This window comes from Artemia franciscana, chromosome 13 (assembly GCF_032884065.1).
Source record: "Artemia franciscana chromosome 13, ASM3288406v1, whole genome shotgun sequence".
Classification (NCBI taxonomy): Eukaryota; Metazoa; Arthropoda; class Branchiopoda; order Anostraca; family Artemiidae; genus Artemia; species Artemia franciscana.
In genome coordinates this window covers 4,265,460-4,281,309 of record NC_088875.1, presented here as the reverse complement: position 1 = coordinate 4,281,309, position 15,850 = coordinate 4,265,460, and the positions used below count along the sequence as shown (strand labels likewise).

The 15,850-nt window shown below is 34.5% G+C and overlaps 1 protein-coding gene and 1 long non-coding RNA gene across 8 annotated transcripts in view; one reads left to right on the top strand and one right to left on the bottom strand.

Annotated features, from left to right (window-relative positions):
* LOC136034415 (uncharacterized) overlaps window positions 1-15,850 on the top strand; it is a 102,609-nt gene that overhangs the window by 75,149 nt on the left and 11,610 nt on the right. For 5 of the 7 annotated variants that reach the window (XR_010619176.1, XR_010619175.1, XM_065715584.1 and 2 more), the window contains one exon: window positions 91-5,104. Coding sequence is in view for 3 of the 7 variants with exons in the window: in XM_065715584.1 (XP_065571656.1) it covers window positions 91-170 (80 nt within the window). In the remaining 4 variants the exon portion in view is untranslated. Of the gene's footprint in view, window positions 1-90; window positions 5,105-7,768; window positions 7,868-15,850 lie in introns of those variants that run through there. The other 2 variants (XR_010619173.1, XR_010619174.1) reach the window with 2 other exon arrangements.
* Window positions 11,060-15,365, bottom strand: LOC136035076 (uncharacterized). The gene is made up of 3 exons (XR_010619320.1): window positions 15,045-15,365; window positions 13,941-14,057; window positions 11,060-11,386 (listed from the first exon to the last, which is right to left on the bottom strand). It is a non-coding gene; the product is annotated as an uncharacterized LOC136035076 (long non-coding RNA).

Genomic DNA, 15,850 nt, shown 5'->3' with positions numbered 1-15,850 from the left:
ACTTATTGCCATACCAAAGAACGGTGTTATGAGTCAAGCACGGCAGGAAAATGTGTCTGTTTACTTCACATAAATTATGTTCCTTTTTAGGCGCAGGATTCTCACCGTACTATAGAAGAATCACAACTTCAAAAAAGAAGAACAATGTCAATAAAAGTTTGAAATGGTAGTTGGATGTTATTTAAGAGAGAAGAAGAGACTCAGCGACATCCAATGTGGTACCAATGGCTGACAAAATAGGATACAAGCTAATAGCCATTAATCTGGAAACTAAATTTGCATTATTTCTTTGATAACGGTTGAGGAATATTGGGTCTCTTGGATATAAACAGAGGTATGAAATTTTTGGAAACTTGATTGAAGGCTGAAACTAAATTAAATATTGTTGTCTGACAATTGTCTATTTCTATTTTAGCATACTATTTGCAGTTGTTAGCATCGTTCTGTGCTATTCTCCCTTTAAGGAGTCCTTTCTTTTGGAGTTATACTAGGGATTAGGGAGAGGCTACCAATTATGGTGTCACGGGTGTTTAACAAATATTTCTTACTTAAAATTTTATACTTAGAAAATTTTTCTTACTTACAGACTGAGGACAAATTTGTACAAGCTATTCTTGAGTTAAATCCTAATATCGGAAAAAGGGTGAATTCGCCGTTTATCCTTGAGTTAACTGGCGCTATTTGATTTCCAGACCCTTGACCTACCTTCGTTAGATTTCTCTAACGAATGGAAATCTCAAAAGCCGCCCATTAAAAATAAAATGTAAAACAACTAGTATAGTAGTTCTTGGGAATTTGCAATTACTAGCGTAATCGTTTTATGTGAACTCGTTCTTTGTCTTTCAGTCAGGAAAAGTATATATTTAATAGAAGAAATTTCTTTTTGCTGATAGAAGTTTAATGGAGAATTTGCAGAAGTGGAATTTAAATAAGCTAAATTTGTTACATTAGTGGCAATTTGAAAATTTGATTACGTGTTTGTTCATCTATAGATAGTTGATGAGTTAGAGCAGAATAATGTAACTTTGCTTACGCTTCAAATTTTCAAATGTTTAAAATTTCTTCTTTAACTAAAAAGAAGATTTAAGCAAATGCAAACGTCAAGATAACATTTCTTTTAGATATAACTCACAAGCTTGGATGAGCCGAATTTTTATTCAGAAGTAAAACCAGAACAACATGTAAAAGGCTTATAAACGCTTCCATATGTAAAACAGGCACGGGAATGCAACGTCATTTAATAAAAACAATCAGTAAAAAGCTTGAGAACACCTATTTAAATTTTAGGTCATACTATATGGGGCAAATAATTTCTTTCATGAAAAAGAAAAGACTAAACTTGAAAAGGGGTCAGTACAAGCGTAAAAAGGAGGAATCTTTTTTTGATAATTTTCTCCCTGACACAAGGGACACTTCTTTTCGTATCTTGAAGTCAAGCAGCTTATCTTAAAGTCAAGCAGCATATCTTGAGGCCATTCTTTGAATGAAATTAATTTGATTGGATTTCTTATGAAATATGTTGGTGCCCCAACTGGAGGAGTATATTCAAGATTCAGATGGACAAAGGGGTATCTCTAGTGAATAAATATATTTTATTCAAAATTAATAAGCAACTAGACTAAAGAAAATGGTCCTTATGCACTCGATAACTCTCCCAACTCCTTAAGCTCCATGTAGCTTATCATTTAATATAACTTCCATCCATTCCTTCCTCTTATACCACACCCAAAAATTTCCTTCCTCTGTCGAATGAATCCTTACAAATAAACATTTAATTATTCTCCGGAATTCCTTCTTTTACTTTCTTACATTTGGTTCACTATTTAGTGCTTCTTCTTCAATCCTTTTATTTCCTGCCACAAAAGAAAGAAAATCAATGGCAGTCAGTGTAAGATGTTTTGAGCTCGTTTCCTTTAGCAGTGTGTTGTTTATTTGTCTAAATTTGTTGTATGTGGGCATCAAAGTAACCGGCACTTTGCCTTCCTTACACAAATGACAATATAATTTCGTAGTTTTCCCTGAGGTGGCTCGCGACATACATCTTAATTTTCATGTTGAAAGGCACCGGAGATGCTGTTCTTCACAGATTCCAAGCCTTATGTTTGCAAGAGTATCTGCATAGTGCTTGTCCTTCCTTTGCTTCATGATGACTGTCAGCTTATCATACTGAAATTCTTGCTATAGATTAAAGGATCCCATGGATTCAAGTCTATTTTGAATCTCTAGACGAGTAAGAGGAATAAAAGGTGGATTTACTGACACGGGCCTTAATTGAAGAAATTATCCAAAGAGAACAAATTTGGAATTTCCCATTGGGAAACTATTAGATATAATCACGTCCATTGCAAATAAATATACATCAGAATCAGAGACGAAACCTTGCTTATTTCATCTATAATGAAAATTTGTTTTCGTCCAAGTTTATATGAGTTAAAGTTAGTTAATAGTGCTTGTCCTTCCTTTGCTTCATGTTGACTGTCAGCTTATCATACTGAAATTCTTGCTATAGATTAAAGGATCCCATGGATTCAAGTCTATTTTGAATCTCTAGACGAGTAAGAGGAATAAAAGGTGGATTTACTGACACGGGCCTTAATTGAAGAAATTATCCAAAGAAAACAAAGTTGGAATTTCCCATTGGGAAACTATTAGATATAATCACGTCCATTGCAAATAAATATACATCAGAATCAGAGACGAAACTTTGATTATTTCATCTATAATAAAAATTTGTTTTCGTCCAAGTTATTTTCTTAATTATCAGCAATTGTTTGGTGGATAACGATGCATACTTTGCAGTTCTCTGCTGGTCCAATGGCAGACTTAAACACCGATGAATGGTAACACCCTTTATACTCTGAGTGGCTAATCCAGTTGGGACCATAACAAAAACTGGGAAATCCCCCTCGCGAATTCCTGACAAATGGACCTTCTAAGTACACTAATTACTCATGACTTCACAGTTCCTCCAAATCCAGAAACTATCAGTGTGATGAGCTTGTCATTATTGTATATTTTAGGTTGCCTATAATTCTGTCAACAATTATATTCGGATCTAAATTAAGGGAGTTTAAGTCATTTGACAGCTGACTTTAATAGAAATGACGTAGTCCATCTGCCCAGACCTTCGTACGCATTATTCACTTCTTACCATGTCTCATCAATTTCTAACTACACCTTTCGTCATGCAGTCTGTTATATAGTTAGGCAACTTGGAGCCGATAGGACCAATAATTGAACTCTTAGAAGAGTGAGGAATGCCGAATCTGTAATCACTAATCAATTAGCCACAATTTCTATTGAATTTCCGTTGGCGGTATTTACTGCAGCGGTGCATCTGGTGATTAACAATAAGTTTGTACAGGGTCGGACTCGATAGTTTATAAGGAAAATGGCATGTGGTAAAGCTATCAATGTACCGTGCAATTTCATCCAGTGATGATTTTCCAGCGACTCGTACAGATTCTACCCAGAGATTGTAATGCACATGTGGTGCACCACTCGTTTGATATTCAATTCGTCAATATTCTTGATTTTACTAAAGACGGGATTCAACTTTACACAGAAAAGGTCGTTGAATACGGCTCTCCATTTTTTGTACAAATGTATGACCACAGACAGAGGGACCATTGCTGTTAATTCAGCTGGTGTCATTTTATCGACGCCAACCACATGACTGTTGATGTCACTTAAGTGTTTTATGAATTCTGGAGAACACCATTCCGCACAAGAGGTTTTAATAAATAACTCTAATATCATAGGCTGGACTTTTCCCACCAAAGTATGAAAATACTGTCGAGATCCTCTCACGTTTGACTGGAGCTATGTGTTGAAGTCGATCCAGAAAATCTTTTGCACCTTGATTAACCTAACAGCCCTAATCTTGTGTGCAGCACTGTTACAAAAGTAAGAAAGGTTTTGATGCTTAAAGTTGTGAAATAGATTGTTTTGTCTAAGCGGAACTGTCGGTGTCTACAAAAAAGACGCCTCTTGATGTAGTCTGCATTTCGCATTGATAAATGACGGGACGTGTCCCACATATGGTCTTTGCCATAAGGGAAGAGATTTGAAAATGCTTTGATGTCCAATTCCTCTTGAAATTGATCCTCCCCTAAATCATGTAATCTTTTCAATTGAAATTTGTCATTCTCAAGGTTTTTATAGTTCTTGAAGTTATCAATAAAGTCTTTTGGTACTGACGAGTCAAGTTTTTGTATAGAGAAATTCTTTACTAAGGGTGATTTGGCATCATTTGTAAGTTTTTCCTAATTTGCTCCCTCTGGTGCTTCATAAGTTTGCTCTTGTCCCTTTTCTTTTTCTAATAAGTGACTCAATAGTCTCTCAACTCTTCTAGTGTGTATGCTTTAATGTACCTATGCACAATACTATTTTATTTCATCCAAAGTAGTGCTTTGTGTATTTTTCTTAAATCAGTAAGTGCTGCCCAAACATTCTTGTTATAGGTAGGTTATCCATTGACAAGTATCACAAAACTGGCAATGTTTAGCAATTTTTCTGGTTGTACATTTACATTTGCTTGAACATCTACAGGTAGATGAACAATTTTTCCTTAAAGAGCCTCTGTCAATTCCTTTGCAAATCTTTATGATCCCATGAATTGTCCAAGCCTAACAACTGTTAGATATGGTGTGACACATCTTATCATTAACAGTTCAAATTGATTCAAATTCTTAATGCAACCTGGAGTTTCATAAGTTTTTCCTCATCTGGCAGTTTTAAGTGCTCGCAACAATCATATGGAACTGATGGGTATTCGTCTCTTATCTCAGTTACTTTTATTTGCTTTTCCCCAAAGATATTCATAACTTCCGATTCTTCTGTAGATACCTGAGGACGCATAGGCTACAGAAAGCTTGTAAAGTTTTTCATCCTCAGTTTTGAAATAGCAGCTTCTTCAACGGGTCTTAATTGTGCAATACTATCTTTGCTCCTAATTGTTTTCACATCACTAATGAGTCTGCATCTATCTACAGCCTTTTACAAGCTTTTAACAAAGTTTGCTAGAAGAGGAAATTGAGGTGCTTATGCTCGTAGAGCACGAAAGAAGCTGTAACTTCCTTTGCATGGGTGACAATAAAGTGAATGTCCCATTTTTTCAAGTTTAATTGACTGGTTTGTGCAACAATTGGATTTATCCAAATACAATTCCACAAGGGAATGCATTAATGAATCTTCCTTTTTCATCATTTTTATCATTTTTGTATTAGTCCTTCACATGCTCTGATGATTAATTGATAAAATTCTGGAGATTGAAGAATTTCCCGGGAACACGCTGAAAAATCTCCCTAACTAATGCCCCAGAATATCTCCACTTGCAAAATTGAGTAGACCAAGTACCTTGGTGAAAAAAAACATTATGCAAACTTCGCGCTTTACTTAGGCAGCGGTATTGCGCTACCTATGATATATATTTTAATCGGGGGTGTTAATAAGATTTAATTGAAAAATTCTTACGATTTGTTTTTAAAGAAATGGAAAGGGCCATGTTAAAACTAGTGTGTGTTTATGGTTCAGACTCTGTCTAAAAAATAGTTTAATTATATTCTATTCTTTCTATACTACTGATAAAATGTAATAATTTATTATGTTTCAATCTTTAGTGGACAGTTCAACATTAATACATAAATAACTTATATTATCTTTTTTTTCTTTCAATAAACTTTAAAACCATACCTTTATCTAATTTTTTAAATTTATTTTCAAGATCATCTGCTTTAGAATCAAAACGATTAGGTGCAAATAGATCAACCATTTCACCTTTAAAATCAATAATGATAGTGATTTTCTTTCCATGTTTAGGTGCAACCCATTTGATTCCTGTAATCGTGTATTCCATCCCAATATCTAAATCTTCTTTCTTTCCTAATAATTCTATTATATTTAATTTCTATTGTCGTTTCGTTTAAAAGCTTCTCTATTTATTAGTTTTTAATTTAATTAAACGATTTTCCAAATCGAAAACGATTCTTGCGGATATGATCTTGAATCGGATTTTAGCAAAAGCGTAGGATGGTAACTGCCACCAAGAGGGGGGGAGGGAATTGGGTCTTTGATAGAATTCATGCATGTTTGTAAAAATAATGTTAAGGGAAGTACCACCTTTTGTGGTTGGCATATTAACAATTTGTTTTAAATTAGCTTCCCGACAAAGACGACTTGTATTTAGTTCATTTCCGTCATCGGTAAGTAGGATTCCAGCGTTTGGATGTTTAGACTTGAGGTAACCAAGTCATATAAATAAATTTCTTTTCAAGACCAACTGCTTTAGAATCAAAACGCTTAGGTGCAAATAGATCAACCATGTCACCTTTAAAATCAATAATGTTAGTGATTTTCTTTCCATGTTTAGCTGCAACCCATTTGATTCCTGTAATCGTGTATTCAATCCCAATATCTAAATCTTCTTTCCTAATAATTCTATTATATTTAATTTCTATTGTTTCGTTTAAAAGCTTCTCTATTTATTAGTTTTTAATTTAATTAAACAATTTTCCAAATCAAAAACGATCCTTGCGGATATGATCTTGAATCGGATTTTAGTAAAAGCATAGGATGGTAACTGCCACCAAGAGGGGGGGAGGGAATTGGGTCTTTGATAGAATTCATGCATGTTTGGAAAAATAATGTCAAGGGAAGTACCACCATTTTTGGTTGGCATATTAACAATTTGTTTTAAATTAGCTTCCCGACAAAGACGACTTGTATTTTGTTCATTTCCGTCACCGGTAAGTAGGTTTCCAGCGTTTGGATGTTTACCCTGGAGGTAACCAAGTGATATAAATAACGATGAAGACCACACTGCCTTTCCATCACAAACACCAAAATCAAAGAAGAACAATAGGGAATTTTTCTAGACAGTGAGAAACAAATTAGAATGAATATTTCGGCCCTATGTCCAAAGGCCGTCCTCAGCAATACAAATAAGAAAAAATAACTTACAAGAGGATAAAATCAATAAAACTAAAATGAACAGTTTTTCAAAACAGTCCCAGCTTCCTTACCAGTTCAACCAGGGCTGATTAATAAATTGTCATGAAACGAGGCGATTCATTGAAATGAAAGAAAATGATTTAAAAACACGTTTTTAATGCCAGCCCATCTTTTTTCGCTGCTGATCTTATAGATCTATTTATGACAGGTTCTTTGTTAATATCTATTGGTTTTTTAAAATATTTCGTAAGGTCATTTTTAATTAAATTTGGGTATAGAGCATTCAGTGAATATTCTCCTAAATCCCTATATAAGGAAATATTAATATTAATCTTAAGTCTGATTTCAATTCAATTGATATTAATTATCTTAAGTCTGAAAATTTGTAGCTTAAAGAATTCATTTGGCTCAGGGGTAATACCAGTGGATTTTCTATAGCAGTTTCGTTTTCAAGAGTGTTAGATTGGTTAGAACATTGAAACCTTAGGAGAATACAATCAGGTTAAGAAGGGTTCGGTATTTTTTTAAGTTCAATTATCTGGAGGTTTGAAGAATGCTAGATAGATGCCTGGGAGTCAATTTTGGCTTATTAAGCGGAAACATGAGAAGAAAGTAGGTGCTTCTAAACGGCTTAGAGCCCGGCCGATATAATGGCCGGCCGATATATCAGGCCATAATTGGTCACTGACATACCAAGTCAGTGTCATAATGGGATATCCGCAAAAAAAAAACACAAAAAACGGGCTGATTTTTTTTTATTCGTAACTTATCAAAAAAAATAGTGCGAGATTTTTTATGGTAATTTTTTCTTGTCCAGTCCTTAGAAATGAAGCCAGCAGCTAAGTCCGACCATGGTGGAGAGATCAGCAGAGGTAAGTCAAATGAAGTCAAAGCATATTTGTTGTCAATGCTTGTCAATCTACACCTACTTGTCAAATCACAGTTGGTGCATCAATATTCGAAATAAATGGTGAGGTCACAGACGTACAATTTCTACCAAAACAACTAAATAGAATACAATAAATCATATGTTTTGGTGTAATGAATGTTCACTTGCGTGGGTAAGAGATCCATGAATCATTCGACTAAAACCATGCCATCCAGTTAGGGGCATAGTTAAGGGAGGGGATTTCACTAGGTGGGGAGGGGGGAAGCTCGGTATGCGGTGCCAATACCTTCGAAATTGAAACTATTTACATTGGAAATCTAGCTTGTAAGTCGAAATTTATCGGCATTTGTTGGACAATTGTTTTGACACATTCTTTAAACCCCTTCTCCAAACTTAAAATCCTAGTTGCACCCCTGTATCCAAAAAAGGAGAGGAGGAACAGCAGGTTGGATTGACAGCATGTTTGACAGCAGACTTGCAACTTCGACAAGAGATGAAGAAGAGTCAGCAGGTAATATTAATGAGGAACTAGAAAGGTACCTGAGAGATGATAACAAACGAAGGGGTTTGAAAGGCGAAAATGCTAAATGTTTTAAAACGTTTAAAATATAAATTGGACTCCAACCATATAGTTGTCGGAAGTAACACCAAACAGTACCTATATAATTTTTCGACCAATTCAGCTTGCACCAACAGGAACTAATTTTGTATTCAACATTTTTGGCTATCGTACAAACACGAACGATTGATCTTTCAGTTCATATCAAGGAAAAGGTGGATGAGCCTCTTTAGGGTAGTTTTAAGCCTTGTACCCCAAATAAAAACTAACCAGAAGATAGTTGACCAAGCAGTTGCTGACCAAGCAGTTACTATTCACAGTAATTGAGCCATACGTAAACATAATTCTCATAAGGTTCATCCAGCCCATTATATTTTCGTCTTCTAAAACAAGAACTATAATTCTTTAATACTTTTTAAATTTTCAATATAAGATACCAATATCATTTCCTAAAATCCAATAATAATACCATACATACCAGATAAAAAAAAAACAGAAGGAAAAATTGAAGGTTATTTACCATTGGGATGAAAGAATCAACACTTATAGCAATAAGACACGGGATAAAGATGTAACTCTTTATGATGTTGGTTGCGTAGAAAAAAGCCTTCCACAGTACAATTAATTGGTTTGTCACCCCCATGGCTAATATTAATTGATATGATGTTGCATTACAGTATCTGCTGTATTTTTGATGATACTGCTGGTGGGATGGCTGAATTTGATAGAAGCTATGGAATACTGCAAACATGGCACCACGGATAAGCCACATAACTCCAAAATCCTGAATCTCGTCAGAAGCAAGTAGGACCCTCCTGAAATATAAAATGGTCAGAATTAATTTGAAAAAATCTAAATCACTTTAGATTAAAAAAAAAAAAAAAAAAAAAACAGAAAGAGAAATGGAAGGTTATTCACCCTTGGGATGAAAGAATCACAAATTATAGCAAGAACACACGGGAGAAGAGCGTAATTCTTCCCAATGTTGTTTAAAAAAAGCCTTCCACACTACAATTAATTGATTAGCCATCCCCGTGGCTAATATTAATTGACGTGATGTTGCCTTCCAGCTTCTGATGTATATCTGTTGGTATTGCTGAGAAGGGTTGAACTCGATTGAACCTATCGAGTGCAAACATGACACCAACAATAGGCCATTTAGCTCTATCACAAGCTAGTAGGAAACTCCTGAAATATAAAATGGTCAGAATTAATTTGCCAAAAATCTGAACCACTTTTGTTTTCAAAATTATCGGAAGGAGATGCAGGTAGCAGGTGTTTAATTTTAAATAATAATAATAAGAAAATAACACCAGCAACTCGGTTGGAGTTTCAAAAACGGTTCTATGGTACCCTGTAAAATAAGGAGGTTTAAAGAATTGTGATTTACTTGAAAAAATATATAAATATAATCAGTCAAAACTATCAATGCTATTTGTCAACAAAATATTTCAAGTCTAGTACGCTATTCAATTAGTATTAAATACTGACTTGGAAGTACTTCCGAAGCGGGAAGTAGACTGTAGGAATAATTAGTTGTCCAACTATGCATGCCTTTTTATGGATGGAAAATAAAATAAAACCGTGCTGAAAACTGAACATGGTCAACTGAGCACAAACTGAAGAATTATTCAAGACATCAGCGAGTTTAACATTATCATGGCTGCAGCACAGATATCGTTAATTGAACTTTCGTTTTTAATTCGTATCTATCCTTGTTGTTACAAGTTTTCTAGACACAAACGTCTTTTTTCTTCATTTTCGTTAGTGACTCGTTCTAATTCCCGCTGTCACTTATCTTCTAACCACGTATTTCCTTTTTGTTCAGTTTTGACAATTTCAAACATCTTTTCTATGCCCTTTGCTGTAACCCTTGATGCAGCACAATGGATTGATCCTCTGCTTGGGAATTCTGGGCCCAGAGTTGAATCTCCGCTACAGCAAAGTTGTACAACCAGCTTTCTAATTGTCCCTGAGTAGGTTGTCAATCTCTGAACTATTAGCATTACATTTTGATGACCCAAATGTCAACAGAAACTTTTTGGAGTGATTGACAGTGAAAAATATAAATTGACAAATGGCATAATTGGTATCTAGAAGATCTATTTGGTGCACAATCCTTTTGAGAAATGTTAACACAAGAAAATTGGCAAGAACTGCACAAATTAGTTATCAAAGTGTACTTCTTTAGTGGTTGGTCAGCAAGACTTTAAGATTATGGGAAGGTTTGGATTGAGATCAGCATTTTAAAAGCAAGCTTTTCCTGCTTTTACTAGAATGGTGGTAGAGTGAGCAACTCTTTTTGAGTACTATGCACGCTATATACCAAAGAAAAACCTTGTAGGCTTCTAGGCTGGTACAAGTGAAATCACATATGAAATAAAAATGTAAAAGTAAAATCATACAACTTGGCCAAGGAGGAGAGGCACTTCTGTGCCTTTATCAGGACTCTATGTTTTTGTTTTTTTTTTGCAAAAAAAAATTAAATCAGTCTACTACCAATTCAAGATATTTTTGAATTTGGAATCTTGTTAATTGGGACCATCCAATAATATCAAAAAATGTCTGTATCCTAGAAAGTGATTATCAGTTGATGGAGACATGACATTGAAGCTTTAATATGTTTTATTTTCGCAATAAAATATACTTCATCTCTCCTATATCCAACAAAACTTGACATTCTTTCTTAAATCTAAGAACATCTAAATCTTTTGGCTTAAATCTAAGAACATCCTTGTTTTTCTCATTTGTACGTCTTCTTCTTACTTGTAACTCTTGGACTCTTTTTTTCTTCTGTATTGATTCTTCGTCTTGTCTTTGTCTTGTTCTAATATTGTCCTGTTCTGACTGGTCTTGACTTCGACTTTGTCCTGTTGATTCTGTCTTGACTCTTTGCGCTTTGATTCTTCTGTCTTGTTCTTTTCTTATTGTTCTTTCTTGTCTGTCTTCGATCACCGGGTTGCTAGGTACTAGGATTAACTTCAGATCTAGACAAAAAGAGATTGTTTTAATAGATTTACTAACTATGGAAGTTGCACAGAAAGTTTTTTGTAAGTTCAGACAAAATAAATTCTTCTACTAAGATTTTTGAATTAAAATTGAGTTGCCATCAATCCATGGCTAATTGGAGAAAAGGCCAAAACATATTTGCAAGTCCACTTGCGCATTAGTTTCTTTGCATCTTATTTTGATAATAGACAATCCCTACCATGATATACTATTGGAATTGCTAATACCTTTTTTATAAGTGTCATTCCAAGAAAATACCAGCCGGTATGTTGGTGTCCCACCAAGTTCCATCCTGATCATACTATTCTAAGCCTCTCTAATATTTCCGGTCCCCCTCCAACTCCCCCCTTCCCAACGACACTGGATCCGGTCGAGATTTGAAATAAGAGACCTGAGTTACGAGGTCCTTCTAAATATGATGTTTCATCAAGGTCAAATCACTGCTTCGTACGTTAAAAATACCTAATTTTTTCTTTTTTTTTAAATTAACCCTACCTCCATCTCCCCTAAAGAGAGCAGATCTGTTCCGGTTATGTCAATCACGTACCTAGGACTTGTGGTTATTTTTCCCACAAAGTTTCATCCTAATCCCTCCACCCTGAACGTTTTCCAAGATTTTAGGTTTCCCCCTCCCACTCTCCCCAATATCACCGATCCGGTGAAGATTTAAAATAAGAGCTCTGAGGGACAATAGCCTTCTAAGCGTCAAATTTCATTAAGATCCTATCACCCGTTCGTAAGTAAAAATATCTAATTTTTTCTCATTTTTCTGAATCAATCATAGCCAATACAAATACCAAGTGCCATAAAAACACAAATCTGTCCCTTTCTGCAACTATAGCTCTCTGAACACAAATGCTGGGGGCGTAGAATTTCAAATACATAAACTAACGATTATGATCATTTTGTATTTTTAAAATTTTATTTTTCAGTATAATAAAGTAAAAAGGCACAGTTGCAAGTATAAGCAAATTAAATTTGAAATTTCGCTACTACAGAAGTTGTATATTTTTTGGGAGGGAGGGGTTGTTGTTGTTAAGGAATTCATGTTATTTAGGGAAAGAAACAACATAGAATAGTCTACTAAGAGGGAGAAGATAAAATTGCTCTTGAGTAGGTGTTTCTTTACCCTGTTCCCTAATACTGTTTGAAAACTGGAATAAATCTCAGATAAAGAAAACAGAAGAATTTTCATGCAGCCCAAACCAAAATAGGGATGAATATTCTCCTGAGCAATTAATGGTGGAAGGGGCGTCAAATAAACGTTTCAGCTGCCGATAACAAAAACACAAACTGCCGCATCGAACAATTGAAAAATATATTATATAGCTTATTTGGCCGGTATTAGGCAGTCAAAAACTATTAGATGTAGATAGCAAAGTTTTCAGTGTAGTTTTTATTAATTGGCAGGGAAACTTTAAGGATAGTTAAAAAAAAAATATTCACCAGTTTTAATATTCAATTAAGGGAGTAGGAGGGAATAAAAGCACTTATTGTAGAGGCTTGATTTATAGAACAAGAAGCTGTCAATAAATTGAACTTTTCCATAAAAATATTCCTGATTAAATTTCAGTGATTAAGGTATAATGAGCATTGGTCAACAGTTAGGTGAGGAAGTGGGATTGGGGGTGGTTGTTTCAAGTAAACTCTAGAAAAACATACAGTTGAGAGAAAAAAGGAATATGAATAAGCGACAAAGCTTACCGTATTTGTTATTAATGAATAAAATATCATTAGTCACGGAAGTCGATTCAGGCACTGCTAAAAGAAAAAGATTCAAATATATCTTTATATTAGGTGTCGGTATATCTGGAAACCTGATTCCAAACATAAATTTCTATTTTGTGGACATGTTTATACAACGCTGAAATAGGATAAAATGTTATATTTATAGTTTGCGTTATTACAGTTTTTTCCATAGTTTAAGTGTTTGTTTGTAAATTTTTGTTAATGCATACAAGGCTGCATCCAAGGGAGGGTTATAAGTTTTGACCCTCCCCCTTAACTTGTTCTATTCGTAAAAAATTAAACCATGCATATAAAAAAATTATTTTCAAAAAAATAAACTAAGGGTAAGCATTAGATCTGTTACAGTTAATCATTAAACTAAAACTAAATTTCATGATAAGATTACTAATAATTTAATCCCACAAATTTCTCTCTAAAACAATAACTATCTGAAAATGGTGTGCTCTACTATTGATTTAACAGTAATAAATTTAATTCTGACAAATTTTATCAACTGGATTATAATTAGACCTTCAGTTGTTTACGGCCGGGTTAAAACAATGCATTGTAATAGCCTAGTCACATCACTATGACTATGTATTAAGGAATAAAGAACATTGCTTAACCAGCTTTCAACCAAATCGGTGAAGTAAGTCTTATAATCAGTGCATCTTCTCTTCCCTATTTCTTCCAGAAGCTTTTTTCCCATTTGAAAGAAAAAACTACCCATCGAAATGGCTTTGGGTTTTGGAAGCCCAATCTAAACATCCATCGTCATGCAGAACTTAAGGACAAAAAACTTACTACTTTTTTGTGAAAGTTTCTCATGCATTCTCCGCCGTTTGACGTCTTGCAGCGAGACAACTCTGATTACCTCTTCTGATTCTTTTTTATGGACAAAGGCCATGCTGCTGTAAGAACCTGAAACATAAGGCTTATTTTAAAATAACTATTCTTACAATAACAATTGATTAACTTATTATAATTAATCACCATCTCCCAAAAAATAACAAACACGAAGCACCTGAACGAAAATTGGCCCGGGAAGAAGCTTAAGGAGAGATAGGTAAGGTGAAAATAGTAGTATGGGGTATATGGGCCCATGAGGACATAATTTTCATAGTCAGTTAACATAGCAACTAAATCCGGTCATGACCCTCCTTAGCAACCAAATTGCCTATATTGTCAGCTAGATAGATTGCCAGATTACCTCATTTGCATATTCTAGTGGGGATATAATTTGCATATTCCTAACAGCCCCTAGCAACAAGACCCAGTCATGAACCTCCCTAGTAGCGACGTTTCCTATGGAGCCATCCGGTACATATTGCCTGTACTCCAGAGGGGATATAATTTGCATATTAATATAAGCACCATGATTTGCATACTCCGCTTATACTATTTAAGAATGGGGACCCAAAGAACTTAATTTAAACATTCTGTTTTACTTGAATCCGAATGGACTCATGGAGGGAACTTATGGTCATCCATGTCCCACCTCAAGGAGCCTCCAGGAAAGAATTTCACTTGTAATATTTTCAAAATACGAATTGAAGATTATATACATATGTAAATCATGATTTTTTCTATAAGAAAAATATTTTTTTTAGTAAACGTTACGTGTGCGTATATCTTGAAGGAGAACTTTAAAATTAGAATTTATTTTATTGAATAAAACAACAATTTAAAATATGTGATTTTTGATGCATTTATTGCTATGAAACTGGTTATTCCATCGGTTTCGGTAACTCTTGGGCCGATCTGGTCATTACTCACACCTCATTACCCCCCCGACTTATGGGAATCACCTTGACTTATGGGAACGATATTATACCACAAGTTATTACGGTGAAATTTCATGGTGTGCATCTTGACTGTTTTCATTCTTATAAACCGCCTATAACTTACCCTTTTGCCAGCAACTGGTTTATCTTGGCTTTCATATCTTTCGTTCTCCCTAAGTTTCTTCTTTCGTTCTTGTGATAATATTGCAATTGCTGTCTAATTCCCTGTCGACTTGAGGCACTGTCTTCTTTCTCAAAATACTTGTAACCTAAAACTCTAAAAAAATTACTGAAAAACTGCAAACGTGAAAAGTGATTAGTAAGATTGTCCCAACCTAGAACTGAAAACTGTCAATATCACTTTAGATGAAGCACCTGAAAAAAGAAATGAAATTAAATTGACATTATTAGAATAAGGTGAAACAAATAAAAAGGGTTTGTGTATAAATTAAAACATGAAATCCACATAAAAATGAAATCTAACCTACTTGCCATACTTGCCAAAGAAAAAATTTAAAATAAAAACATAGAAACACAGAAACTATTGTCTTACAGTATTTTTTTCTGAATTCAAAGATGAAACGGAATACTGCTACTATAGTTTTAATAGTAGTAGTAGTAGTACATCAACGATATCTGACGCTTCCTACATCGACGATAGCATATTCCAAGCTTAGGCCTTGGGGCCTGAGAGTAGTAATTGGAAATGCTAGTTGCAATGGAAACTGTTTTCTAGTAGAATAAACTTCTTTGAGCACTTAAAAATTGAACTGTACCACGGCTTATGCTTCTCAACTGTTCTTGACCATCAAATTAAACAAAAACATTTAACTATTTCACCAGATGGGATGCTTTTAAACCCTTTGACGTACCTCATAGATCCGTTTACTAAGTCTCTATCCATAGCAATGATTCTTTGAAGCATTACTC